General features: G+C 42.1%; 1 protein-coding gene and 1 long non-coding RNA gene across 3 annotated transcripts in view; one reads left to right on the plus strand and one right to left on the minus strand.

The window, feature by feature from the left end:
- Window positions 1-16,304, minus strand: part of RAPGEF5 (Rap guanine nucleotide exchange factor 5) — a 157,100-nt gene extending 140,796 nt beyond the window's left edge. Inside the window, exon 1 of the mRNA XM_077175973.1 lies at window positions 16,116-16,304. Within this exon, the coding sequence (XP_077032088.1) occupies window positions 16,116-16,304 (189 nt within the window). The remainder of the gene's footprint in view (window positions 1-16,115) is intronic.
- Window positions 16,305-16,696: 392 nt separating this feature from the next.
- LOC143693615 (uncharacterized) overlaps window positions 16,697-27,469 on the plus strand; it is a 49,860-nt gene continuing 39,087 nt past the window's right edge. Inside the window, exons 1-3 of one of the 2 annotated variants that reach the window (XR_013181508.1) lie at window positions 16,828-17,988; window positions 26,200-26,270; window positions 27,255-27,357. This is a non-coding gene — a long non-coding RNA (uncharacterized LOC143693615). Of the gene's footprint in view, window positions 17,989-26,199; window positions 26,271-27,254; window positions 27,358-27,469 lie in introns of both variants that reach the window. The other variant, XR_013181510.1, reaches the window with a different exon arrangement.

Raw genomic sequence — 27,469 nt, forward strand, 5'->3', positions numbered from 1 at the left:
TATATGGAAGACAGGGGAGTTTTGTGTATTTCTTTTTGCCTCAGTAAAATTGCTCAAGTGTCAAGTAGCTAAGAGATGTAAAATTTTCTTAATATTATAAAATCAAAACCAAAAAAATACAAATGACATATGTTGTAAAAATTAATCTCATAAGAAAGTAAAAGATGTTCTCAGCACCCGAACAAGGTCACAGATGCAGTTCAGACATCTTTAGACAGGAACCTCCTTTGTGAAAATAAGTTCAAGAAAGGAACACAGCCTTTCAAGTGAGGCAAGACTTTCACCCTAATGAGGCAGATTTCCTTAATTTTATTCTTTATCCTTAAATTTAATTACCTGCCTTTCTTCTGATATATATCTTTATTTTCATTCTTTATTCATACAAACAATTGTTTGCACACATTTGATATTATTAGCACATGGATATGTCACATCAGGTTTATGCTGTATTATTTTAAATTTTCTTGCTGCAGATTTAGTCACTCTAAATTTAATTAAGTCTACAAGTAATTCTTCCTACTATTATAGGAAGTTTGATCCCTATGGGGAAGGGTTTTCTTTATCTCATGCGATTTTCCAGCTGGTACGAGAGAATTTTCTCTTTTTGACCTCCAGTTTTGAAAGGTTGGGCCTTGGTCCAACAAAAGACACTTGAAAATATCACAAATGAAATATGTCCTATTAGGGCTCTCTGCATTTTTTACTTATTTCCAAGACAGCATGGGCCTTCAGAAGTGATCCCTGCACCTCTCCTCAGGCTTAGACTACATTCAGATGCACAGCCAAAGTCAGTTTAAACAAAAAGCCACAAAATTTGACAAGATACTATGGCAAGATTAACATCCTCTGAAATGATAACCCCACTCAAATTCACAGAAAAACAATATATCAAACTGTGTTGCACTAAATCTTTTGTGGAGAAAGTACCTGTGAAAAAACTATTCTAGGCAGCCTAACTAAACAAACAAACAAAAAAATCTTGCTTCAATTTGTCCCACATCAGTCTGTTGTCCTCCATGATGTCGATAATTTCCCTCCAGCAAAACTAGACCTGGCATTTAAAGCAGAAAGTTCCTCTCCCTTTCTTCTATTTTTAAAAATGCATTATAAAGACTTTAAATTATTTTTAAGGCACATTTTCCCCTACAAAAGAAAGATGCTACTCCATAAATAGAAAAAAACCCTCACAATTTGAGAGTCAAACGATTAGAAGATTTTTCTACTTTCTACATCTGATTAAATTATCTGAATTAATTAACCTTTAATTACATTTGCAACTATTATCTAGTTTTCCATCCCAACAGAAGTCCCACCATATGATATCTATATCCTAGTCAATCTTATTCTCATACTCAAAAGCATATGCAAAAGAAGAAAACTGCTTGAGTCTAATTAGCATGAAAAACATGTGTGCAGTGGAAAAAAGTCCACAGTATTACAGCAGAGCAGGGATCTGAGGTGAATTGCATGTTATGAAACTGAACACACATGTCTGTGTAAGATGTGTCTCTTGACAAAGAGGCTGAACTCTCTAAGGTTTCAAAAGACCTCTGTACATCAGGTGCTGAAAGGAAAATTACTCCTCCAGAGAACTGTTGTTTTAAACCAGAAGTTTTTTGGCTTGAAAGTTGTGGATGACTTTTTCAAGGCTGCTTCAAAATATACACGAGGCAGCCTGCACCTGCAGAATCTGAGATAACCACCCAGGAGAGCACCTCATCCCTCACTGGAGACAGCAGCAGTAGCACTGTAACTATTTTTAAAGAAATGCTCATTAGAACACGTAAGAGTGAAGCAGAGGGACACAATGTGAACAGGAGCTTGCTTATCAGTTGTGTGACCAGGGCATACAAAAGAAAAGCAGAATAGCCTCTGCATTACTCACAGCCAAAGTACAGCTGAGTGTATCCTGAACACAGCAACCTCAAAGAGCCAGCAGACCCACAGTACAATCAGAGGAAAGGACTCACACATCACTGCCTTTCTGCAGGGTCACATTTCCACCACCTGAGGACAGCCAGGCCTGGCAGCCAGCGCTAGGAACAGCACACTTGGAGGAGCTTCTGGTTACCAGACTAAGGAGCAGCTCATGCATTTTGTGTGCTGCTTGAAGATGCACCCTTCTTGCCCTTGGACCAGTGTCCAGAGCCCTGAGGGCTCTTCAGGGTCCTCCTTTATCTACCCATGGAAAGCAACAACATAGAACTGAGCAACCTTCTTCTGCCTCAACCATGTTAAATCTTTATCCTAAGATCCTTGAGGGCATGCTTTGTCCCATGAGAATAAAAGGAAGTAAAGACTGACCAAATTTTTTCAGACCTAGGGGCAAAGAGAATTAACTCTCTTATTCTTCAATATTCTGCATCACAGCCAATGCTTGCAACAATGATCACTTCAAAATGCTGTTACCCTCCTCTCACTTATCCACTGTATCCTAGTTACCAGCCTACTCAGTTTTCAAAGTCACTAATAAACATCATTTTAAGTCAGCAAATGTTTCGTGACCTACGCAAAGCAGGAGGTGGGAGAGATGGGGAACTGCTGTCTTGAAAAGTTGGTTCAAGCAATATGCACATGGAAAATTATAATTTAGATTGAAATCAGGAAAGAAAAATTATCCAAAGTGTATGGCATTGCTCCCTCCAGAGTGACTGATCTGTCAGAGAGCAACAGAGATATTCTAGTGTTCTCAGGAACACTAACAAAAAGCAAGATGTCAGTGACATCCTAACAAACTGCTGGGACATTCAGTTTACTCTCATAAATTCAGCAAAGCAGCCTGGGCAAAGTAGGCAATTTCTGTTCAAACTCTTCCAACTTCTTCACCATGACAATCTCCAAAGCCCATCCAGCTCCATCACGTATTCTGCAGCAAGGCCCTAGAGCAGACTGATGGCAAATCACCGCTAACTGCAAGAGACCTTCATTTTGAGATACTCTGTCTTCAAAAAACAGTTGATGCTCACTCCCATCACTTTGCTCACTGCTCCATCCTTTCCCACACTGTTTTTTAGAGGTGATTTCAAACCATCCTTATCTCAATGGAACAACCATCACAAACCACAAGGGCTTCATCCATTTTATCCAAACTAACCTAAGCCTGTGGGTTAACTATGTTTTGGTAGCTTGTCCAGCACTAGAAATAACTGTACCAAAATTGAAAGGAGCTTATAAAACTGCTTGGTACATAGATACACACACAGAGACTTCTTCAAAATGCAAAGCTTTCAAAAAAAGAACAGAAATTTTTCACCTCTATTTAATCTATTTTCTGGTTTTTCTTTATGCAATGTCATAATGTCCTTTTTGGAAACTGGACACACCAGCAGAAGTTAACTGAAGAGGGCCTCTAGGCCATTATTCCTGGTCAATAAACCCTTGCCTTGGAATTCACCTCCCTGCTCCCTCCATCAGGATATGATCAAAAGATCAGATGGGTTCATGAACAACAAAGTAATGGGAATGGAAACACTCTGGGGTTTGGAAGATTACATGGGAGGTTTGTTTGCATGTTTTTAGCATGCCTCATGCTTGTTGACGTTTTTAACCTCTTCACTTGTGCCAAGAGATAACAATGACTAACTTAGGAGGGAAAAAGTCATGGTATAAAGAAACAAGCATACATATACTGAAGCGGGAGTTGGCTCAGGCTGAAAAGAAGATGAGTCACAGACCCTCAGCATTTAGCTTTGTTTCTAAAAGTCAGATAACACCAAGAACTGCTAAAGCAAGGGATAAAGATGCAGTCTGTTTTCTTGCTTAACTCAAATTTAAAAAATGTAAAATCAGGTTTCCAGTTTCAGAAGTTTCACAAAATTTACCATTAGCTTTTCAGTGACCAGGGGCAGTTTTTAACAAGAAATTATTGTCTCTGGATAGTTGCTTGGAATTATTTTTATTTACAGAAGGGGCAAATGTGATGTTTCCTTATCAACTCCCACCATCCTGCCATAAATTTTCCTTAACATGTTTTGCTATTAATAAACAACTGAAGTAGGTACTTTTCTACAGCCAAAATAAATGTATTCTCAAAGAGCCTAAGTTCATATTGTCATATTGTTTTTAATCAGACTGATTTAATAGCAGTGTTGCTCTGTTAGCTACACTTTTCTGCTTAAATGCAAAAGACTACTCACTACAAGAGCATTTTGTGCCTCTGTTTTTAATGAAGTGCTTTACAAGAATAGAGAACAAATGTCTGTAATGTGACATTCTTCAAAAGTCTTTGTAGGTTTACCTGTTAAATAGGTCTGTTCCTAATAGCAGTTCTGCCATAAAATTGCCTAAGCAGAAAAATAAAAAGAAATTATTTTAAAAAGAACAAAAAATGGCACCTTTCCTTACTGGTCTTTCTTCTTTGATGTATTGGAGCAGTAGCTACTTCTTAACAACTTATTTTCCACTCCATCACTAGAGTTTTTAAAGAAAGTAGTGATAGGAGCAGAGTCAAGAAATACCCTTGCACAGACCTCTGCTCAGAGATTACTTGACAATGTTGATGGTTGCTAGTCTGTGGAAAGCCTCCCAAACACTTGTCCACCCACCAAACAGGAGCTTTAGTGGTCATGAATATTCTTACATTCCTTAGAAGAACAGCAAAGCCTTTGACAGAGCATGTTGCAACAAACTCAAGACTGACCGTGCCATCAGCTGCTTTTCTCTGCTTTTCTCCTATGTTCAAAGAAACACAGAAACACTCCACAGCTGTACCTCCAGCTTCAACAAGGACAGTATGGACTCACCCTAACATAGAAAACTCCTCAAAGGGAGCTAAAGCAGCCCTCCATGTGTAGACAAAACAGTGTGGTTGTTCAAAAACACAGAAATAATCAAGGACGAGAACAGGACTAAATGGACCGTTTTCATTGTGAAAAGGAAAACACAAAGATGCCTCAACATTGTATCCTAGGCTGGATGCTGTTTCATGAAACATATTTATGATGTCAGCATCAAGATAAGCAAATTTTCAAACAAATTTGGTTAGTCACAATCAGAAGCCTATAAACAGCTCCAAACGGACCTAGTCAAGGTAGGCAAGTAAACAGTGCTAAATTATGTTTATCCACATCAAAAGCAAGGAAAAGTATGCTGACAATTTATGCTGCTTTAAAATTATTTATATCAGCTAAAAGAAAGCAACCTGAGTGGCTGGGAAGACATTTTGTGTGAAGTACTAATCAGTGGCCCCAGGAGTTCTGCAGAGATAGCAGATTGTCAGGATGAAAATCCTACATGATGGGGAGAGGGAGGAAATTGCATGATTTATATAAAACAGTGGTGCACCCTCATCTAGGATATTACATTCAGCACAAGCCATCACTAGTTCAAAGGAACACTGCAGAAGCAGACAGAGTTCAAAACAAGGTAACAAAAATGATTACAGCATGGAACGAGTCATCTAGAGAGATTGGAATTGCTTGCTTGAAAAACAGCTGTAAAAAAGAATAAAAAAGTAAAATGTACAGAAGTTGGAAGTTCCCTACCTCACAGGAACAGAGGAAGGGTCCCTGAAATTAAAGGTAGAAAATTGAAAACTGATCAAAACTAAATGTTTTTATCAACAACAGAATAAAACAAAACTCAATTTTCCTTCCCTTGTAAAGTTATTGTCACCAGACCCCACAGAGAAGGTTTGTGAATTTATGTTCCAAGATGAGTCTGAAAACAAAACACTATCCAGATTCATTAAAAGACTGACTTTGCAGGTGCACAACATGAAAAGCTGTAACTAAAATGGTTAATGTTAACAAGCCCCCATCACCAGAGTATAAACTATCTGACTATTTGAAACTAGGGGGAAAACAAACAAACAAACAAACAAACAGAAAAATCAAAAAGAAAACACAAAACAAAAAAAAAAAGTGTGGGAGACAGGCAATACAACATTTGCCCACACACTGTCTTGAAAAAATCACAAGAAACATTATATTTATGGCTAAAACTGTTACCTGTTAGATTAACCTTATAACTTATGGGTACAGGACTAGATGAACCATCATCTTGACCCACTACAGCATGTTTTTATCTACTCTAGGTTCCTCTGAAAGAATTGCTTTGGGTTTTCTCAAATAAAACCTCCACCAGTATAGTGTAAATATTTTTTGCCACACTGAATTGCAAATGATCAGTTTATAAATGGAACTCTTTAAGCAGGCCTTCAGGTAATTTCTCAGTTTACGCATCCACTGTATGAACTGAGGCCAGATATCTGAAAGGAAAAATAACAAAGAGACATCACTCCTGCTATTCAGCTTGGAGACTCACCAATATTAATGCATGTCCTGGCAACCTAAGAGACCTATTGATTTGCAACCATTCGTTCAAGTGCAGTGAAAGCCATAATTAGATAAATAGCTTTGGTAAAACTAATCTGAAACTCATTTGTTTTGTTTAATAGGATAAAACAAGAAATTAAATATCTGCTCAATGTTCCTTAGTATTATTCAGTACAATAGTAAAAATATAAATAAAGACATATTAATTTGACTGCCATTATTATTTTTTGCATTTTATGTATTTTGTTGCAGCAATTGCCATCAAAGGCCATAAACACAGACACTATTTATGAATTACTGTGCTCCAACAGGCTGAGTGTTTTTATCAATCTCTTTTATACCTGTGGAAGAAAGATAACAGGTCTTTTAATCATTTGCAGACACTCTTTGAGCTGACAGAGTATAACTTTAAGATGATCTGCACAGTATAAGTTTTTCAAGTATCAAAATTACAACTTTAACATAATTATGCCATTCTTGGCCAATGGGAATTTAACTCTGTTTAAGTTTTTAAAAGTGTTTATAACAGTTAAATCTAACAGGATTATTAATTTTTGTTTCTTAAGTAACTTTTTCCCAACAAAATGCAAGGAAGGCTACTTTAGAGTATTCCCATGCACAAATCAGTGCTAGCACTGACAGATGTTACAGTTTATCCTGCTTAAGTCAAAACACACTTAAGCTTGGGATAGGTTCTGTCCTCCTCTTTCTTCCTTGGCAGCTAAGTACTCAATTCTGCTTCTGTTCCTGTTAGGGCTTGGGTCTCGGGCATCCTTCCTTAACAAACACCACACAACACAGTTTGTCCTGCAACACAGATCCAGCATCAGACTCGCAGCCCACACCCCCAGATTTATTTTTACTGTCAGGAGGCTTCAGGCACTGCAGAAATGACAGACCACAACAAAGCACTGGATTGTATATGAGCTGGGATCAAGAGCAAGTCTAAGTGATACTTTTGTCTCATTCCTTCAGCCACCCAATAAACAACAGCTTTGCAACTTTCAGAGCTGTGTGTGTGTGCATTGTTTTCCCCCCACTTCTTTCCATATTTTAAAAATCAATTGATGTATCACTGAACTGGATTCACCTATGGGATGAAATGGAGCATCTGCTCAGCAGTGTGCAGTAGCAGTCTATTGCAGCAAATGATTACCACATCCATCTGAAATTACAAAGTGTTTTAGGTCCACTGGGTCTAGCTCTCTCGGTGAGAACTTGGCCAGAAAACCACAATTAAATGCTTATCATCTTAAAAAATGTATAAACAAACCCCAAACACCTGCTCTCTCTCCCTCCCCCAAAGCCACATAATAAATCCTTGATGTTCATAAGTGGTCTGGACCTCAATTTTCTGTTGGGGTTTTCTGTGGGATTTGAGGTTTGGGGTCCTCTTTTTTTGTTTGTTTCAGTTTTTAACCCAAAATACTCCTCCCTCCTCCTCAATATTGACCTACAAACTGCACACCATGTACTTCATCACGGAGGGCACAGTTTAACATACATTTCTTCCACCAGTGGTATCAATTCAAGCAGCCACTGCTCCTTGCTTGGTGCCACTCAGTCCACAGTCAGAGTGCTGATACTGACACATGCACGACCTGCAGAGAGGCTCAGAAGGGGCAGCTGATGGAGAAGTTACCACAATAAAACACACACACACACACACAGATAAATCACATCCCATAATTAAACAAAAGACTCTCAACTATTTCTTTCTTTATTGCTCTAACTCGTGTATCCCATGTATGTCTCAGTCACATAAAGGCTTGAGTATGAGGTTCAGGAAGCAGGGACAGAAAGGCAGTCTCCTCAGCAGCAAGGGGAAAAAAAGTTGCATTCCTGACAATCAGTATTTCAAGAAAGGAAATAATCTGGCATTTTAAGATTTAATGGGTTAATTCAGTTCTAAAACTGAAGGCAGAAGATCCTTACTGATGCTATGAATACACATCTACTGCTATTTATAGAGATTGAAGGGCTTTTTTCTCCTCCAATCAGCATAATATTTTCTTTTAGCACTAAAAGTAAAAAAAACTATATTGACTTTTAATCAGTTAGACCACTGAGTCTCTCTGTAAGAAAATATCTTTCAAAATAGGAATTAATCAGAAAAAATTCCATAGCATGGGATTTAAATTATTAAATTAATAATTGACCTTAGCTTAATACAATGTCTAGAAGAGGATCATTTTACAAGGTCAAACTAACCCAAACCAAACAATAAGTTAACTGAGTTAAAAGTCATTGTGACAATTATGAATAGCTACTGCATTTTATGCCTAGAATTTGCAAATACTCACATCCTGCTTCCATGGCTTTTAACTTTAGAGCCCAAATGACTTCTATTTTATCCTTAAACTCATGCCAAAAACACAGGTGTAACAAAAAATGTTTAAATAAAAAGGTGTCATGGATAAAGTTTATACCCCAGAAACTCAACATATTCTGCTTTTCTTTTTTTTCTCTTCTTTTCCCCTTTTGAAAAGCTATCACTGTCTTTTCAGCATTTTCATCTGTATAAAAATGCACAGCTTGTTTTGCAATTTCCTCATGGCGCAAATGGAATTCAAGCCACTGGGGACATACAAGTAACAACAGCTGAATACAAATCTTAACAGAGTTTGTCATAATTGTACAGTATGGTCTTGTTCATTCATCCTGGCAGCTGGGAAATCTACTGTGAATTAACCAATAATACAGGTTTGTAACCAAGCAAATTAAAGTACAAAATTCCACTAAGTGAATTTTGTTTGTTTTCCTGTAAGTATGCAATCAGCTCACTTTAAATCAAGAATTTCAACAGGATGTAACACTAGCAGAAATTTTACAAAGACACTAATTTTACTTCCAGTGGAGTTGATCTTATTTCCTACATAGACTTCCTTGATAGGTTTCCAAGCCATACACAGCAGTACCACACCTGAGGATCTGCAAGCTACATCCCTTAGGAAGGGGTGCAAAACCAAAAGTGAAACCACTGAGATCCAACCAGACAAAAAACATGCAAGGATGATCAAACTTGCTTCTGCAATCCTTAACTGAAGGCTTTATTTTCAACACAAGAGAATAGACACTTAAAGTCTAAGCACAGGCAAAATGAGCTCAAGGTATTTTCAGCTGGAGCCAAATTTGCAGCCTGGGAAAGGGGTTACAGTCAAGTCTGGTTTATGGTAGGCAGGTCAAAAAAGAGGCTTATCAGGATGTGCTCTGGACCAAAGCAGAGAAAGGAAACAGAGCCTCTCCCATAGTTTAAAGCAAGCTGCTGCATTTTTGGTGTGTCCAGGAATCTGTGTTAATTTTATGCAGCTCCCATGAAGACAAGCCACATGATGGCACCTATTCCCCATGTGTTGGCAGTGGCACCAGCTAGTGCTGCATCTGGACTTTCCCAGGGATGCTAAATAGCAGCTGACTGTCAGTCCAGGAATTGCCAGCCTCACTCCCAGCACCAGTGTAAGACCACAGGCAGTGGGTATCATCCTGTCAATCAGGCTAATCCCCAACCTCAGGGAGAAAAATAGCTTTGCATTCTGCAAAACTTACTAGGTTACTTCCTGGGGCAGAAGTATGGGTTTACTTTCCATTTCATTCAACTGTAGTTAATCAAATCCAGGCATAATTTCTCAGATGTCATAACACATGGGTTAATTAAGAAGTATTCTCAATTTAATAATTTACTGAAGACTGACTATGAAACAAATTATTATGCAAATAAACACATGAGGCACTGATATTTCCCACCAGCTACCATGGTCACTGTTGCTAAAGCTATTTTATCCATTGCTCAATATTTCATGCATCACCAATCACAGAGCTGACAAGTTTAAGGATACTATATGTGATATGTGAAAGATAATTTTCTTAATCGAATACATCTAGCAGGAATACATAATAATCCTGGTTACAATAGGAAAAATTCAAGATTACTTACCACAACTATTTTTAGTCACTTAATAGCTGCTAAAGTGATGGGGATATTAACTTACTGAGTAGAACCTCTGTGGCAGACTTGAAAGTAAAATGTCACCAATATCAATCAATCAACTTCAATAATCCTTCTGACAATAAAACTTCCAACCCACTGAGTCAATCCAGCACTTTTGTGTGCTGATTTCAGCCAGTACAGCATCCATACAAAACATTGCTGCATCTTTTTAATGCAGAAGAAATGTCAAAATTAAAGTCTCCATAGTATATAAAAACATAGATACCGGGGAAATTATTATGATTTTTTTTTCTTCTCATTAGCAAGACTGGTAAAAAGAGCATAAAGGTGCTAATGAAATGTGTTGATGGCACAAAATTGGAGGTATTGTCAAAACCAATGTAAACAGAATGGTGTACTGGAAGATTAGGAACCTTCAAAAAGTGCAATATTAGGAAAAGAGTGTAATTCAATAGCATGAAGTACAAGGTCACTCAGGCACCATGAAGATGAGAAGCTGCCAACAAGGGTATGGACTGCCATAAATGTCAGTCATTTGCAAGAGGATTATCTGAGTACAGAGCAGATCTATATGCTCAGCTCAATCAAAACCTGAATATCAACTACCACCACGATGCAGCCATGGAAGGAAGGACAGTAAATTCTGAGTGTTTCCAGCTGCCAGTTTCTAATGTCCTGGCAAAACCTCATCAACAACACTATAGTCTCCCCAGCTGCCAAAAGAATTGATTGGAGAATAGCTACTTGAATGACATAAGCAACTGAAACCTCCTAACAGGAGATGAAGAAAAGTTTAGCAGAATGCAGGTTGAGAGGATCTGATGCTTCATTTAATTAAAACAGATTGCATATAGTTTGATTTTTCTCTTCTGCCAAAGAGGAGTTGTCTCCAACAGCATGACAACCGCTAGTGCCAGAATACATGATAGATATCCCTAATGCACTCCAACCCTCCAGCTATTTTCAGCTTGGGAACCTTCTGTGTCTGATGGGTTTTATGTATCCTCAATACATTTCTGTTCCATGAACTTCTCCAGACTCACCCTGAACTCATGTAGACTTTTAGCAGCTGTACCACAGGTTCTGTAGTTTATTTTCAACCTGTAACCCTACAGTCAGCTACATCTTGACAGACATACAGCAAAGTAGCTGCTCAAAACAAAGCTAAGGTGAAGACAGTCTGAGAACATCTGCCTGGCCAAAGACCTCTAGGAAACTCACAAAAGTAACTACAAGGTCTCAAAAGAGAAAATAGTCTCTTCAATATCTCTTCAACTTTGATCAAGCCAAAAGGTACATCCCATGAGGGAGGTTTCTACAGACCAGCAGGATCTTTCACAAAATCAGGGTATGTGGTTTGACACCATGACATCCAAAAGGTTTTCCAGATCCACTATTGTGACAAAGAGCAACATTGATGCTCATGTATAACAGTATTTATCTGTGTGTAAGTGTGAACCTAGAAAGCAGAAGAGGTGATTAAAAAGGTGTGTGCCTCTGTGTGTGCAAGATGATTCATCCTCCTTCTGAGCACCTCCAGTGTCAGGTCCATAAAGAATAAAACGGAGTGTGGTGAAAACAAGTTTTGCCATGATGGAGTGGCCTGCAGGACCTCCCTGCTGGTGCTTCCAGAGGCACAGAACTGTATTTCATCACTAGTCACAAGAGAAAAGGAGAGAGAAGAAGATATCTTTAACAAGCAGCAGGAAGAGCAGCAAAGACAGTTCATAAGCAGAGTACTCATGCCTCCTACACATACACTCAACACATAACTCTAGGAGGCAAACTGGGAAACTGGAAGAGTCTTTCCAGAGAATTTGAGAAAGGACATAGTGGAAGGGAACAGTTCCACAGGGCACAATGACCCACTGCAACAGATCCCTCCTCTGCCTCTGCACAAGCTCTGACACACACCCAGCTACCACAGCAAAGGTTGCATTTTCTGCTATTTTATCCAGCAGAGGATGATGAGTAAAACCTTCACCTCACAGCTCACTGCGCAAATGCAATGTAACCGTCCACGCCATCTCGGATAACTGTGCTATGCCTGTCCTAAGACTGAATTTAAGGGAAAAAACCATCAAGGACAAGGTCAATGTGCAGTTCAAAGTTCAAAAGCTTTAAAAGAAACATTGGGCTCCCCGAGACAAGGAACTGGATGTTTGTTTTATCTAAATGACTGAAGTAGTGGAGTGTATTCATGTTTACTGTTCACAGCACAGAAACATCCAAGCAGGATGGTTACTGAAGCTTTTTCTACAAGGTGCTTTTCCATCTCCAATTTCTTTACATGTATTAGTACTGGACGTATCCCAAGACAGAAAGCAAAAAATACCTATTTGCTCTCCAGTTTTGGGGGTCGCTGAACTGAGAGGGAAATCTAATTTTGTTACACTGTATTTTCAATTATCCCCATCTCTGGTCACAACTTTCAGATAGTCTAGTGTGAAGGGTGAAGGACTGAGATATCCAAATAGATTAAAAACATTTATTTCACCCCATACTGATTTTCAAAATGTAATCAATTCTTTTTGTGTATACTACCCTCTACTACACAATGCTTTCCTTTCCCCTGAAGCCCAGGAAGTATTTGAACAGCATAAAGTGAAGTACATCCTTAAAACAATTATAATACCCTTAACACTTCCATTATATTTTATTATCCATAGTCCCCAGGCATGCACACATGTAGATTATCTGTGCTTTATAGATGTGGAGGCGAACTGCACTGCAGGCAGTCCCTGAGCAAGTCAGCATCAGAAGCAGAACCCCTGTTCAAGGGTCATAATATTTTTCTAGGAAATTAAACAAGCCAGAATTTCAGCTGGTCAGCATTTACTTGAAAACAGCTCACCTAAGTGAGCAACACTCCTGATGAAACCAGCTGGACAAATAAGGCTCTCAGCTTGGTGTTTGAACAAGCAAAAAGGCACAAAGAAAAGCCACTGGAGAGGAAGAACAGACTAAGTTTTTTTCATAAGCAAACAAAACCTTCTGAAAATTAACTTTGGATTAACTTGAAATATTTTGTTGAGGTGGGGGGAAAAAGGAATCTTTGTTTCATATGTTATTATTACTGCTTTGTCCAACCTTATTTTAAGACTTAAAATTTTAGGGTCATGTTTAAAAGGCAAAGTATAAAAATGCTGCATTTTATTGTTCTAACATGTTTTTCTCTCCCAAATACTCTCCTTCTCTGGGTTTAAATTATTAATCAGATTAAATAGAAGTACATGAAAAGCGTCATGCCTCTGAAAGTCCATTTCTGGGGGGAAAAGGCACATGCACAGAGCAGGCAGGAATCAACACAGGATACTACCAACAAAAACAAACTGCTCCCTGGATGATCACACATATAGGGACGCTCCATGCACTTCAGGTGCCCAGTTTGTCTCCAAAGGGAGCAAGTGAATTAACAACCCTGCTGGAATTTTGTATGACCTGCTCCTTGGAACACCCCACTAGGAACTTATGCTGCTGAGTAATTCCATCTGCAGGATAGTCCCTGCAAACCCAGAGATGGCAGAGCACAGTATCCCCACTCTCCACATGGGACCAAGACACTGTGGCAGCTATACAGCATCCCCACACAGCATCTTCCACTGATCCGAGGTCACAGAATCATAGAATGGGTTGGGTTGGAAGGGACCTTCTTAAAGACAATCTAATTCCACCCCCCTTGCCATGGGCAGGGACACCATCTGCTAGACCAGGTTGATGATCAAAGCCCTATCCAATCTGCCCTGGAACATTTCCAGGGACGGGGCATCCACAGCTTTTCTGGGCAATCTGTTGCAGTGTCTCACCACCCTTACAGTAAAGAATTTCTTCCTAGCAGAAGATCCACTGGGCTGATTCCAGACTGCCTTACAGACTCACCATCCTCCCTCCAGTCTTCCTACCAAGACAGATGGTACAAGAAAAACTTTACAAGATGACCCACAGGGTACCAGGAGGTGAAGCCATAGCTGACACCACCACTAAATCTGTCACACTGTGTTTGCTGATCCATAACACAGAACATCAGCAAAGGCAGGCAGAGTCTTGCTGGAACTCTGTGAAACAAGAGAGGACCAAGGGTTCATCAAGCACAAGTGAGGAGCTGTAAGACTCAGGAGCTACCCAGGCTTCTCACCGGGATGTTAACTCACCCACAGCAAATATTTACAGAGTAACTGTTGTACCACTCACTTGTCAAATGCTTTCAGTAGTGGTGAGGAATAACCACGAGAGTAAACCTGAGGCTGCTCTCTGTGTGGTATCTCCCTGAAGTGCCATGAATTTGTTTTGTTAAAGCAGTGTTTCAGACCCGCCTGTGAACTAAAGCTGCCACCAGCAGCAGTTCTGCACTGCTTCTCTCCTCCTCACTGCACACTTACTCCATTGCTTTGGTCGTATGCTTCTAATGAGGAACAAACCATACAATTTAGAAAAGGACTTTCTTCATTGGAAGAAGGGTATCTGTCACAAATATCCTCCTAGGGTAAAGTAAGACTTAGCTGTTTAACTGATTCTCCTTAGCTCTGTGTTCATATGGACAACTTGGATTGTAATCAGGTGGATTAATTCACCAGAACAATAAAAATCATTAGGCATCTCCATACAGGTTAGTCTTTATTCTGTATGTTGAATGTGCTGGAGGAAAAAAATTACTGTAAAACTGGAATCTGAATCCACATTACTTAAAAATAGCTATTCTACTGTGAATTTATATCCTACCTTAATCCTAATTATCTTCCTTGCCTATATATCCTCTTATAACAAAGCATTCACCCAGGAAGTTTGGTTTGAAATTCACACCCTGGTATATTTCACAATAACTTCCCCATGCAGAGAAATCATTTATTTACATGGGCAAAGTACTGCAAAGTTGATGAGGGTACAAACACACACCATGCTGACTTCCCCCAACTCTCTGCACAGGTGTTGATCAGTGCACTGAAACAAAACAGCAGCTCGCATGATTCCCAACACAGACAGATCCAACCCCATGTAGATTAACCCACTCCTCCATTTCGACTGCTCAGGAGATGGGTTGCAATCCAGCATTGGCCTGCAAGTGAGGTCGGACCAGACTGACTGCCACTGATCTGATGGCAATGCCACCCCCCGATACGGCTCCAGTCACAGCTGGGAGAGCTCGGAGCCACGGGCAGCTGCCTGCCGGTGCAGTTCCCAGCCGCAGCAGTGTCACACTGTACTTCACCAGAGCACTGACTGCCCTGCGGAGACACACCCCCAGCCTTTTTAAAAATGGGTGAAATTGAGAGAAATTTGGACGGGGATCTCGGTCACGCCCACCTGACCCCACGGCCTCAGGAGACACGCGAGGTTGAGGGCCAGGCGTGTGCATCCCAACTTCACTCCATCCCAGCTTCACACGCTGCGGGGCACGCTGGAGTTCGCCGCTGGAACACGCGTGTGCACCGCTGTCGGAGCACAGGGGCACTGTACCTGCTGTCCGCGGAGAGCAGGCACCAGCCCGCACTAGGGGAAGGGACAGAGGGGGACAGCCACTCGAGGAACCCCGAGATGGGACAGGGACGCTTTCTCACCCTGGTATCTCATGTTACACCAGAGCTAGCAGCAGTGGCGGGAGCCCGGGGCCCCCCGTGGGCACCTCTCCCGGTGGGTGCCGAGGTGCTGCCCGGGCATCCTCCCTCCCTCCTCCCTCCCTCATTCAGCCCGTGCCGCCGCCCGGCCCCGCGCCGAGATCCCGCGGCCTCCCGCGCACCGCGGCCCGGCCGGGGGCGCTGCGGGCGGGCCCCGCCTGCCCCGGGCACCGCAGCCCGGCGGGCAGGGCACGGCACGGCAGGGCAGGGCAGGGCGGGGGCGCTGCCCCGGGCCGCCGGCGGCTCCCTCGCTCTCTCCTCACTCCCTCCCTCACTCACCCGGCCGGCGGCGGCCGCGCTTTTCCTCCGCAGCGTCAGCCCGCTCCGCAGCAGCGCCGGCAGCTCCCGCAGCTTCTGCCGCAGCTGCACCGGCGGCGGCGGCTCCTGGGCTCCGCCGCCGGGGCTCCAGCTTCGGGCCAGCTCCGCGCCCTCACACGGCGACGGCATCTTCACGGAGCCCACGGCCATGCCGCATCCCTGCCGGGCTGCGGCGCGCAGACAGCCCCGCTCTCTCGCCCGGCCGCAGCCCCAGCCCCAGCCCCAGCCGCGCTCCCACCCACAGGCAGGCACTCGGCGGGCGGGCGGGCAGGCGGGCGCTCCCCCGCACGCAGCGCGCAGCACTCGCGCACCTTCCCCCGCACGGCGCGGCCCCAGCGCCGCGGGCAGCCCCGGGCGGCGCAGGAAGCCCCGCCGGCCCTGCACCGCTCCCGCCCCGCGGCTCCGGCGGTGATAAAGTGCAGGTAATGAGGAGGGTGGAGGAGGCGCGGGCGGGAAAGGCAGAAAGTCCTGTTAACTCCTTTGCGCTCGGGGATCCGCCGCCCGGGCTGTCCCCACCGGCCCTGGCGCCCCGCACCGACCCGCACGCCGGCGAGAACACGTGGGAGAGCGGCCAGCACGCTCAGAGACGGCGGCTCCGAACAGAGGAGAGAGGGGCTCGGGCTCCTCCAGGGGCTGGCTGGCCTCGGCTTCCTCCTGGAGGCTGTCAGTACGGGGCTGGAGGAAGTCCCAAGCAGCCTGGTGTGACCCCCAAGCACTGAGCCTGCCCGGGCTGGAGGCCTCCGCGCGTTCCCACTTGCCCGAGTTACCTTCTGGTCCAGTGATTATTTATGGCTACAAGGGGTAAAGACCTTCTCTGTTCCCTTCCCAGTGGCTTTTTGACTCAAAGAAGTGTTTCATCATCCAATGCGAGCCAGCATGGGTACTGGAGAAACCAAGCAGTTCATCCCAGATGAATGACTTGCTTCCAGTCATTCAGGTAATCCCTGCAAGAGAACTCTCAATGTGAGAAACCAATTCCCTTACTATTTGTAAAAGACTAGTCTAGAATTCAGTTCCATGAGTTATGGGGACTTTATTTAGTCTCTGGAGCCTGCCTTTTCTAACTCATGGTACAGAAATTGCTTCCTCTCTGCCAGGCTCTGTTCTCTCTTATTTAGATCACAGAACTGATGGTTATGTGGGTCTTCCTTACATATATCTTCTGCCTCAAAGCTACAAATAAGGCTGACCTGCTCATCCAGGAGGATTTTGCCAGTGCCTAAATGTCTGAGTAAATGACATTAATAGTCAAGCCAATTTCACAGCCATGTTAGAGAGCTGTTTGCTTGTCCCAGCCAAGAGGTCCCACTGGTTTTAGGACTCGCCCAGTATTCCTCCTCCAGCCCCACAGGGAACTGGCTTAACCAAGACACTAACCTTGGGGGGGAAAAGTAAGAAAGGAAGAGGTTGTTTTCCTCACTAATGTGCTCCCTAAGCCAGCTCCTCTGCGATCACAGGCTCACCCACAGTAGAAAGATGGCAGATGTGCCCAACCTGTGTCACAGTGCTGAGACAGACAACAGCCTCTTCCAGCATCACTGTGACATTGAATTATCTGTCACCTGAGTGCAGCAGCAGCCTGGCTTTTCAGCAGCACTGGCCTGACCGCAGGCTCCTGTGAAACAGTGATCCCTCCTGCAACCCATGGACGTGTTCCTCCCTTTGCCACCCTTCCGTGTGATCTGGTAACCATCAGACTCTATTCAGCTGATTGATCTGGTGGAAAAATGACACTTCAGAAAATAATGGATTTTCCATTGGCCAGACAGCTGAATTGATCCACCTTGTGACCCCACAGCTGCAGGATCAAGGAAGGCAGAAACCTGGAAGTGAGGTAAAGCAGATCTGCTCCTTTCAGAAGCAGTTAAATCAACTTAACTGCATCCTTTGTGCATGATTTGATGAGCAATGTGAATCAGGCCAGCTTGGGTACTCTTGAAAGGGACAGGGTTTGCTCCAGCCACGTTCTGGCATCACCTCCTTTCCACTGCTATTGCCCTTTACATTAGCCAGATCTGAAAGGTTCAGTGTAAAAAAAATAATCACCTATTTTAGCAGAGTGATACACCCCATTGCAATGATGCCTATTGCTGACAGAAAAGACAGAAAAGAGACAGGATAGTGGCAGCCCTTAGACAAAAAGTGTGCTGCAGTCCTCAAAATGCCAGAGAGATCTGGGACTGCCAAGTGGCAACATCAGCACCAACACTTGCAAGGACAAGGGTGATTATGACAACCCCAAACATTGTCATGTCCCAAATATTTCTATTATTATACTTGATTTGTGCTTTGCAACTGCCCTGCAATGTAGTTTTGACAGCTGTGTTGCCTGGCAGCCACTTTGTCACAGCTCAGGATGTAATTATGAAGAGAAGTGTATCTACACCCAAAAGAATAATGGATCTTTAGTCTGTGGGCTTCACAAATGGACCGTGTTCTTTGATTCTTTAGGCACTGCTACAATGCAAGCCACAGTAAGACAACTCAATAAAGTGGGACTTAATGTGACAGACTGGAGTATAACCAGAAGTAATTTGATTATGTTAAGAAAGGGTAAAATGATGCCAGTGCTCAAAGTTTTTTGTATTTTAACTAAGCAAGATAACCAAGCATGTATAACATGTAAACAGTGTCAAAAGAGAAATTAATATGCCCTATGGTGTGTTTAAAGATTATCAGCTGCCAGACAGCATAATATGGACTATCAGTTGTCAAAATTTGATTAGATAGGCCTCTCTTGTTCTTGTTTGGATCATTTCAGGTTTTGGGAGGATTGTGGTAGGAACTGTATAAAATAATATTTTGTGTTGCTTTTTTTATTAACCCACTGAAAGTTTAGCATGGTGAATGAGTCTGGGTTTTTTCTGCAGAGGAAAGGGATGGGGATCAGAGAGCAAAACTAGATCTTGTGGGGAGGTGTTTGGCAAAACAGTTTCATTTAGAAAACCCAGAGTAGTGTGTTGCAGCCAAAACGTTGTGTTCAGGGCATCTTGCTTTCAGTGAACTGTCACTGAAGGCACAGCAGGGCTCTGAGGGACTGGGGTCCCTGTTCTCAGCAGGTTTGGCCTGCAGGTGACTGGATTTCCTGTCCCTCATAGACACCAGCAATAACACTAAAGGAATATCAGATCCACTGACCATGTGCAGACATTGGAGATTTCCAGTTCTCCAGATTCAACACTTATCATTTGGTCCAATATAAAACAGAACTAAGGACACATGTGATGCTTTCTAGCAAAAAATCCAAACTTGAATGTACCTTCCAGAGTGGAGTCTGGACTAGGCTTTGTTCCCTTACTTGCAAGAGCCTTCATATAAATATAGAAACATCTATGTTTAAATAGATACAGGATGGAGTCTGGAGACCTAAACAACTCTACTGCACTTGCAGATGTGGAGCCTGGGAGTGTCTGCTTTTTGAATGTGTTTGTTTTTCTTTCATGGTGTAGCACAATCAAAAGAAATGCAGTAAAAACAATGCAAGCTGTTTCATGCATGTATGTGTTTCACATCAGTTTTTAAGTAGATCATTGCAAAAAGAAAGAATTGCTTGCTATCAGACATTTCCTGACAAAGCATAATAAACTCTTATTTTGGACTTAAAGTATTAGGAGCTCTTGACTCAGTTGGAATAATTGATAGATGCCACTTCAGTTTTCCCTGCATGAAGGCAGCACAGAAATAGAATTGCAGAGTAGTGGTGTGCAGGAGCCATATGTCATTGACAGGCAGCAGTCCTTTTTGAATATTTCCTCTCCCTGACCTGGCAGGAGGCATTTAGAAGAAAGCAAGATTTTTTCCAAAACAACACCACCTGCTACACAACCAGACAAACACTACTTCCCCTTCCCCAGGCAGTCCTGCTGGAGTGGGGATGGGGGTGGATGCTTTCCTACCCTTTCAGAAACAGAGTTGATTTCCTTCTCCCCATCTCTTCAAAAAGCAGGCAAGCACAATTTCCTTCATAACACCTCTTTTCCCATTCAGGAGGAGGTGAGCTGTGCACTGCCCACCTCCTATACAACACCCAGATGAATGTCTGAGGAGGTCCCTTTCTGTGGGATGCTCTCCTGACAATTGTATCCTACAAATTTTAGTTTTCCAAGGGTTACTCCAGGCCCAATGCACATGAACTGCAGACTGCCCTGTTGTGCTCTGACATCCTGGCAGCTCTCAGGCTCCTGACATGGAGAAGCCTGGCCTGGCAGATTTTTGTTTCTAGCTTGAAACACAACATGTGCAATGGCCCTGGAAAAGAGAAGGGCTGGGGAAGACTTTGCTCCATTCTGCCACTTCAGTGCCTCATAGCAGTCTCAGGACACATTTCCCAGTCCCAAGAAGGGGTGTGTGCCCCTCATCACTTCACCCACAGCACAAGGGCAGCAGGTGACCATTCAGCCACTGTGCTGCAAGCTGGAGATAACACTGCAGAAGTCTGGGCACCTCTCACCCTTTTCTGCTTTGGCAACTCTTCATTGGTTCACTCAGCTTCAGGACAAAACCAACCTGTCCACACCTCAGATCCCTAGGCATCTGCTTGCTGGCCAAATAACTTGCTTGAGACTTTTTTGAGTCTGGCTGAATTACTTGTTTGAGTTTTTTTATCTCCCTTCCACCTGATCAAAGAGTGGGACCTCAGTTGCATTCTAAATGTTGAATATCACCAATTTACTACAGATATAAATAGCACAAATTCATTATCAGATTGAGGGCATGTATGTGGGTAGTGCATACTTAAAAATTAATCAGTTATTTAGTTTCTCAAGTAATTTTTTTGAAAAACAGTTTAGTACTGTGTCATCACATAGACCAAATACTCAGTGACCAAAGATCAGAAATACTGCTTGTAGTTTTTCCAAAATGTGAAAGATCTGCAAAATGTAATGAATGCTCAGCAGCAGAAAGATACCAAAATGGGAACAGGGGACGAGGAAGCAGGAAAACAGTGCAGGGTGTGACTTGAAAGAAAGCAGAACAGGAGAATAACTACAAAAGAGAGGGAAGAGGTTAAAGATAAAGGAGATGTATGAGTAGGTGAAATATTTCAAGTATTTTCATGATTTGTGTGACTCATAGCTGGAAGATCTGAAGCTGCTTCTCCTAATTCAACCCTCAGTTTTCACTTGACAGCCTGTGAACCTCTTCAAGTTCAGCATCTGACCCTTTCTCCCTGCACCTCACTAAGAGCTGCCTGCCCCTCTGCCCCCAGCACCTCTTCCAGCCTTCAAAACACTCAGAGCATCTTCAAATGGCTGCTCAGCCTGTGTCCTGCCTGTGAATCACCCATGGAACTGGGACATGATCCCTGCTACTGACTCATAGGCACTCAAAGGGAAGAGAGCTCAGGAGCATCCTGAACCACTGGGTTTGTTGCTGCTGTGCTTTGACCCCGAATTGTGAGAGGACAGGTGTGCAGGTGTTTGAAACCTTAAATGGATCTCTTTGCCTTTCCTTTAGCAATTAAGAATCACTGAGCCATGATAACAAGGGCAAAACTAAGGTAAATACAGCATTGCATTTACATTGTTTGCTGTGTAGCAAACTTTTGCTTTCATACAAACCCAAGGAAGAATGCATTTGCTGTGGTGACTCTGATTTGCCAGAGCTAATGAACCTGACTCAACTCTTCAGTTTGATTTGTCTTTTTAACATTCTTGGTATCAGGGGACCTTATGACCCCTCAGGGAAATTAAAACTCTTAAAGCTCATCTATCTGGCCTTTTCTGTCAAAACAGTGTTGTCATTGAGCTATTGCTCCTTCTCTTGCAGGCCAAAATTCGACTCCAAAGCCAATAAGATCCTCATTGGAGTTTGTTTAGTTTGTTTGGTTGGTTTGTTTTTAACTAAACATAGAAATCTCAGAATGGCAAATCAATGTCTTTTAATTAAAAATTTAAAAAGAAAACACAGAAATGAACCCATGGAATAGGGGAGTTTTTCTGACAGCTACAACTGAAATTCAAGTTCCTTTACCCCCCAGACACATAGGCATATGCATGATTTTTTTTTTAATGTGCAATGTGAGAAGCTTTACATACATTTACAGAAGAGATTGTGTAGGAAATTTTAAAAGAGACAAATTGCAATTAGGTGCTAAATTCTCACAGGCAATGGAAGATTTCCCCTGTGTGATTAATGGTTAATCTGCAAATATATCTTTTCTTCCTTAGCTGTTAAATTCTCTGTTCATGTTTAAATTCATGTTTTTTGTTTTAATTTGTATGCTTCTTCTCCATATGTGGGTGAGGACACTTTAGCTTCATTTTGCAGAAACTGTATTTAAGATACTGTGCTGCCTCTTTGAGCATCTAGATCTCTCTGTGAGTCTTCAAATGCTTGAGCTCATCAAGCACATTTGAGAGGCATTGAAATCCAAAAACTATTAAGTCCTTAGAAGTATTCTGAAACTAGGTAGGCAGTTAAGAGCTGTGGTTAATGCTTCACTGAGGTAAAAAGTGCAGCACTTCATATGAGACCTCAAAGTCCAGATAAGGTCTCAACCTCAAGACACAAATCCATACAAAATCAGGCTTCATTGATCCCCCTGCTCAGAGAGCCACTGCAAAAATGAGAGAGAGAGAGAGGAGGGGGGGGAGGTTTTACAGAATACATATGCCCAGAGTGCCAGAGTGTCTACTCAGCTTTCGTATGAGAGAGCTACAGTAATGTAATGACTTTCTCATATGATGATATTATCATTTGCAAAAAGAGATATTTGCATATATGTGTACACAGATATGAAATGTCGCCTTTTGTTTTAATTACAGTGTCAGTATCTCTTCCTGTCTCCATGTGAACAGGCTTTAGCCCCACATAATGTCTTTGATGAAGGAAAAATACAAAACCACATGCTAAACATTTTGAGTTTTCAGCATAAACCTGGATCTATGTTGACAAGCTTTTCCCAGGGATAGTAACATCAGTAAAATATTTTCATTCCAAGTTCCTGAGAGGTTGGAAAAATCAACAAAAGAATAGCATGAGATAGATTGCCAGAAATAATATTACCATTTTAGACATGAAACCATCTCACAAGATCATGTGAGTATTGAAATGCTCTAAAACATTTTCTTTAATTTGATTTGTTTGTATTTGTTCTGGGTTTTGTTTTGTTTTAACTATGGCTGACTTTTCCCCCTGAATAAGAGGACTGCAGCTGTTGACCAGAAACAGGGAGACAGATGACTGGAAAAGAAAATTGTGTTTGACTGGGGGTTCAGAAGACAGTCTGCACTGTACAAGGGATGGTGTAGGACCAGATAGGTTCCTCTGGTATTTTTAAGAATAACATTAAAGGCAGTGAAGTACAGCCATACCAGCACTAGCAGAGGTAATGAGGCTGTGGGTAAATCCAGGTGGCGGTAAAGGAGGGAAGGCTCACTCCAGCAGGTCTGCTAACATGAGCAAGGTCCAGGGAGAGACAGTGCTTTCCACATCTGCCAGTGCAGGAAGGCAGTGCCCATGTGCCTAGGGTATAGTAAATGGATTTGAATGGATCCACACAAGGGCATTTTCAGCTCTGTGTCCAGAGCTACGGCTTGATGAGCCCTCAAATCCAACAGCACTCCTGGGATCCCTGACTATTCACTTCTCCTGTGGGATATCTGTTCAAAGGGACAGTGGGAAAACATGATGAAAACAATCTTGTCATTCAAGGAAGTAGCAGAGAGCAAGGGCAGGGTTAGGCAAGGACAGGTAGCTGGCAAAACAGCTCTCCCCGTGCTGGGATATCCAGCACACCTGGAGAAAAGGAGAAATTGTCTTTGTCCTGCCCATCATAATCTCCTCCCCTTTCAGTCTCCTCTAAGTGTTTACAAACACCTCTGGAGACTTCTGAAAGGCAACAGGAGTCAGGGAATTAAAGAGATTAGGGTAGCAAACCAGTTTGTCCTAAGATGTCAACATAGATCCAGTTGAGACTATGCATGGAAGATTATGGATGTTGGCTTGTGGAGAGGAGGGTTTTACTGGAACCTCATCTACAGAGGTGGATTTCTGCATGCAAGCAGTACTAGCTCTGGGGTCTGCATGCATTTATCTGTCTAAAATGTGTTTAGATTACCTGGAGCAGCCAGAATGGTAAAACAAGGCTCTTACAGTCCAGTCTCCCAACAGGCTGCATCAGCAGCTGTGTAAAACCTGCTGGAAGAGAGTCACAGGAAGTACATGGTACTGTGCATTCAAAAGACATGTGATGGATCTTTCTTTCCCACAAGAAAAAACTGTTCCCTCTCACTGAAGTCCTGGAAAAATGCTTTTTTTTTGTACTTGGTCTGCAAGACGCAGTATTTTCTGAAAATTGGATACACTACCATTAGTAAACAGTGTTATATCTGTAACTGTAATGAAATAAAATTATACATTCATATAAAGATAAACTATTTCTAGCAAAATACCAAACCAAATTAATCCAATTAATAAGCTGCTACTGAACATAGTAATTTACAGACAAGCAATTTGTAAACTATCTAACGATGTATTAAGCAAACAACAGCATTTATCAAAGGAAATTTGAGACATTTTGCCAACTAGAGGACTTGGCTAAACGAATACATTTGTAGCTGGATCTAATTATTGAATTAGAGCTTAAAAAATGCTGTTATGGCAGCCTGCCTGGACTGTTGTGGTTAGACAATAACAATTCTTCCCTTTTCTTCCAGCGTTTTCATTCATTTATGGCACAGTTTTTGAAGAACAGAGCTTGAAAGCCAGTCCAGTATCCCACATCACAGTTAACAGTCAAACCTACAGGACAATAATTAGGACATACTTTATTGCCCCAACCTTATATATGACTACCTCAATAAAGTCAGGTGTTTACAGCCAGGTTCTTATTTCTAAACATTGTCCTCAGCAACAAAACAAAACCCTAACAGACACTACTAAAGAAAAGTATTGAATTACATATTTGAGTTTATCTTTCCCAATTCTTGCCAAACTGTATTTATCTCAGGGAAACAAATCTGCAGTTTAATTAAGACCTAGGTAGCTTTCTGTTAATAATAAACTAATGGAGTGGTAAACTACTTTTACTGGTGTATGGTGACTCAATTTCTAATACTGTTTGGTTCTTCTGACTTGTTAGAAGAGGAAAGAGTAAATAACTGTTGTGTATCTTTCAAAGGTTAAATTGTTTCACTTCCCACAGATTTTCAACAAGCTAATGAAAGGCACCTGGGGAAAGAGAAATATCGGTGGCTGGAGAAGGCTGATAAAAATAGGATGAAACTTTGTGACCTCCACAGAAGCTTGTATTAGGCTTGTATTACAAGCCAAGAACATCTTCCTATCAGCTTTCACTAAGTTAAAAGTCAGTAAGAACTGATTATTAATTTAGTAATTCATGAAAAATTCTATTTTGGCAAGTGAGAATGTGGTCTGAATGGGAAGTTATTAAAACTAATTGGGTCGTGTAATACCAGACAGTTTGTCTGTGAGCCCCACTAACAAAGCTGAGCCAGCCTGGGGAATGCCTGAGAACTTCCTCTGTTTTAGAACTTTGAAGCACATTGGATCTCATTAATAACCAAATAAATGCATTTCAAAATGGAGAATAATGTAATGGAATCAGTTCCTCACTGATTCTTCACTGTTGGGTTTCGGCCATCTGTAGTCCGTCTACATAAGAAACACTAATTTGGGCCCCCTTTCGCGTCAATGGAGAGAAAGAAGCCTTTGTAGGTTTGAATTCAGCCACTGTGTTTTGAATAAGGCAGGTCTTAAAAATGATGTTTTTACCTCCACTGACTATAAAGTGAATTAAGGCAAGCAGCTCAAACCTAGGCAGCTGCACCGCAGACACCAAATTTTGCACTGGGTTTTCATTCACATTTCTGTAAAATGGGAAAAAATATAAATAGGCAATGGGAGAACATTTACATTATCCTTCATCCAAAGGTAAGAAAGATCTCAGGTAAATGTCTAACATTCATGCCCTACATATTCATTGTCTTGGATATCAGCTACATGCCTTAATTAAATAAACAGGGTTTATATTTGGTTACATCACAAGAAAACTATAAACTGATTTAAAACTCTTTGTTAGGATCTCCAAGACAGACTCCATGTCTGAAACCTTTGTCCTACCTGAGGTATAGAGAAAACAGTACCTGTAAGGTAAGGCATATACAAACAGACCATTTGTTGTTTAACCTCTTCTCTGGAGGCTGTGATGCTACGGATGAATACACAGCACTTAGTCTGAGGACACTATTCAGCCTCACTGTGCTTTCCAGTTAGTAGGCACAACAGAAGAGAGAGGAGCAGTAAAGGAATGGGGAGAAAATCATGTTTGCATTCTGCCAAGACTCTAGCATTCACAGAAGAACTCACCGGTATATTGAAGGTAGTGAAATAAATAAGTGTTCACCTAGTTTCAACAACACTGTGGTGAGATGGCTGGACAAAACCTGCCAAATCCTTCCCTTTTTCTGCTTTAGAACTGTCCCAGTTAATCTCTGGTCAAGTAGCTAGCCAGGTGCTGCTTGCCAGCCCTGCTATCAAGATTATGAACATCACAAGCATCCTTTCATTAGGACACCAGCCATAAGTCCAGAGCCTCTGGCTTGGCTACAAAGATGGCAACAACTACCGAGGTCTGCTAAAATACAAATGTCTTCTTCCCCTGAGGAAAACATGAGGGACTTATGGGGCATTAGCAATGACAGCCCTGACAATCAGCACACTGACTACCATATGGCTCTGTCTTCCTGCCATTTGCATATACCTCCCTGGCTTTCTGCCCCTGCAGAAGTTCACCTGCCAGAGGCATGAAACCAAAGTATTGAGTGGCAGAAAAATAAAAGCTGAGGTTGTCCCATACTCCCATAAAACCTTCCTGCCCACATCCCTCCACTGATACGGCCAAATCTCACCCCAAGCCTTCCCATGATTCACAGATGATTTAGTCAGTTCTGAACAGAGAGATCTTGTGATCAAAAGAATGTCAGAAAAGCAAAGTAGCACAAAAAAACACCACTACACCCAATATTCCACCAAGGCTTCCAGTGCCCATTACCTTCAACCTGCAAAAAGTTTCACATACTGAGGAGAGGGCATGAATCAAGAACTTGACTACCTCAGTTACTTTTCCTCCATCAGGGTAAGCTGGTGCCACTGGACAGAAATAGCTGACATGAAACCCACAGAAGAAAGGCTCTCTTCAAAGACACTGTTTGGCATGCAAAGGGTCCTGAGTGCACAGGTAACAATCTGCTATTGACTGTAGTTAACTCTTCTCCATTCTTCCTAAAAAATAACCCAGGATTAAGTGTAGCCTTGTATAAATGAAGCTGAATGGGTATTTTCAGATCCAG

Source organism: Agelaius phoeniceus, chromosome 1 (genome assembly GCF_051311805.1).
Source record: "Agelaius phoeniceus isolate bAgePho1 chromosome 1, bAgePho1.hap1, whole genome shotgun sequence".
NCBI classification, from domain to species: domain Eukaryota; kingdom Metazoa; phylum Chordata; class Aves; order Passeriformes; family Icteridae; genus Agelaius; species Agelaius phoeniceus.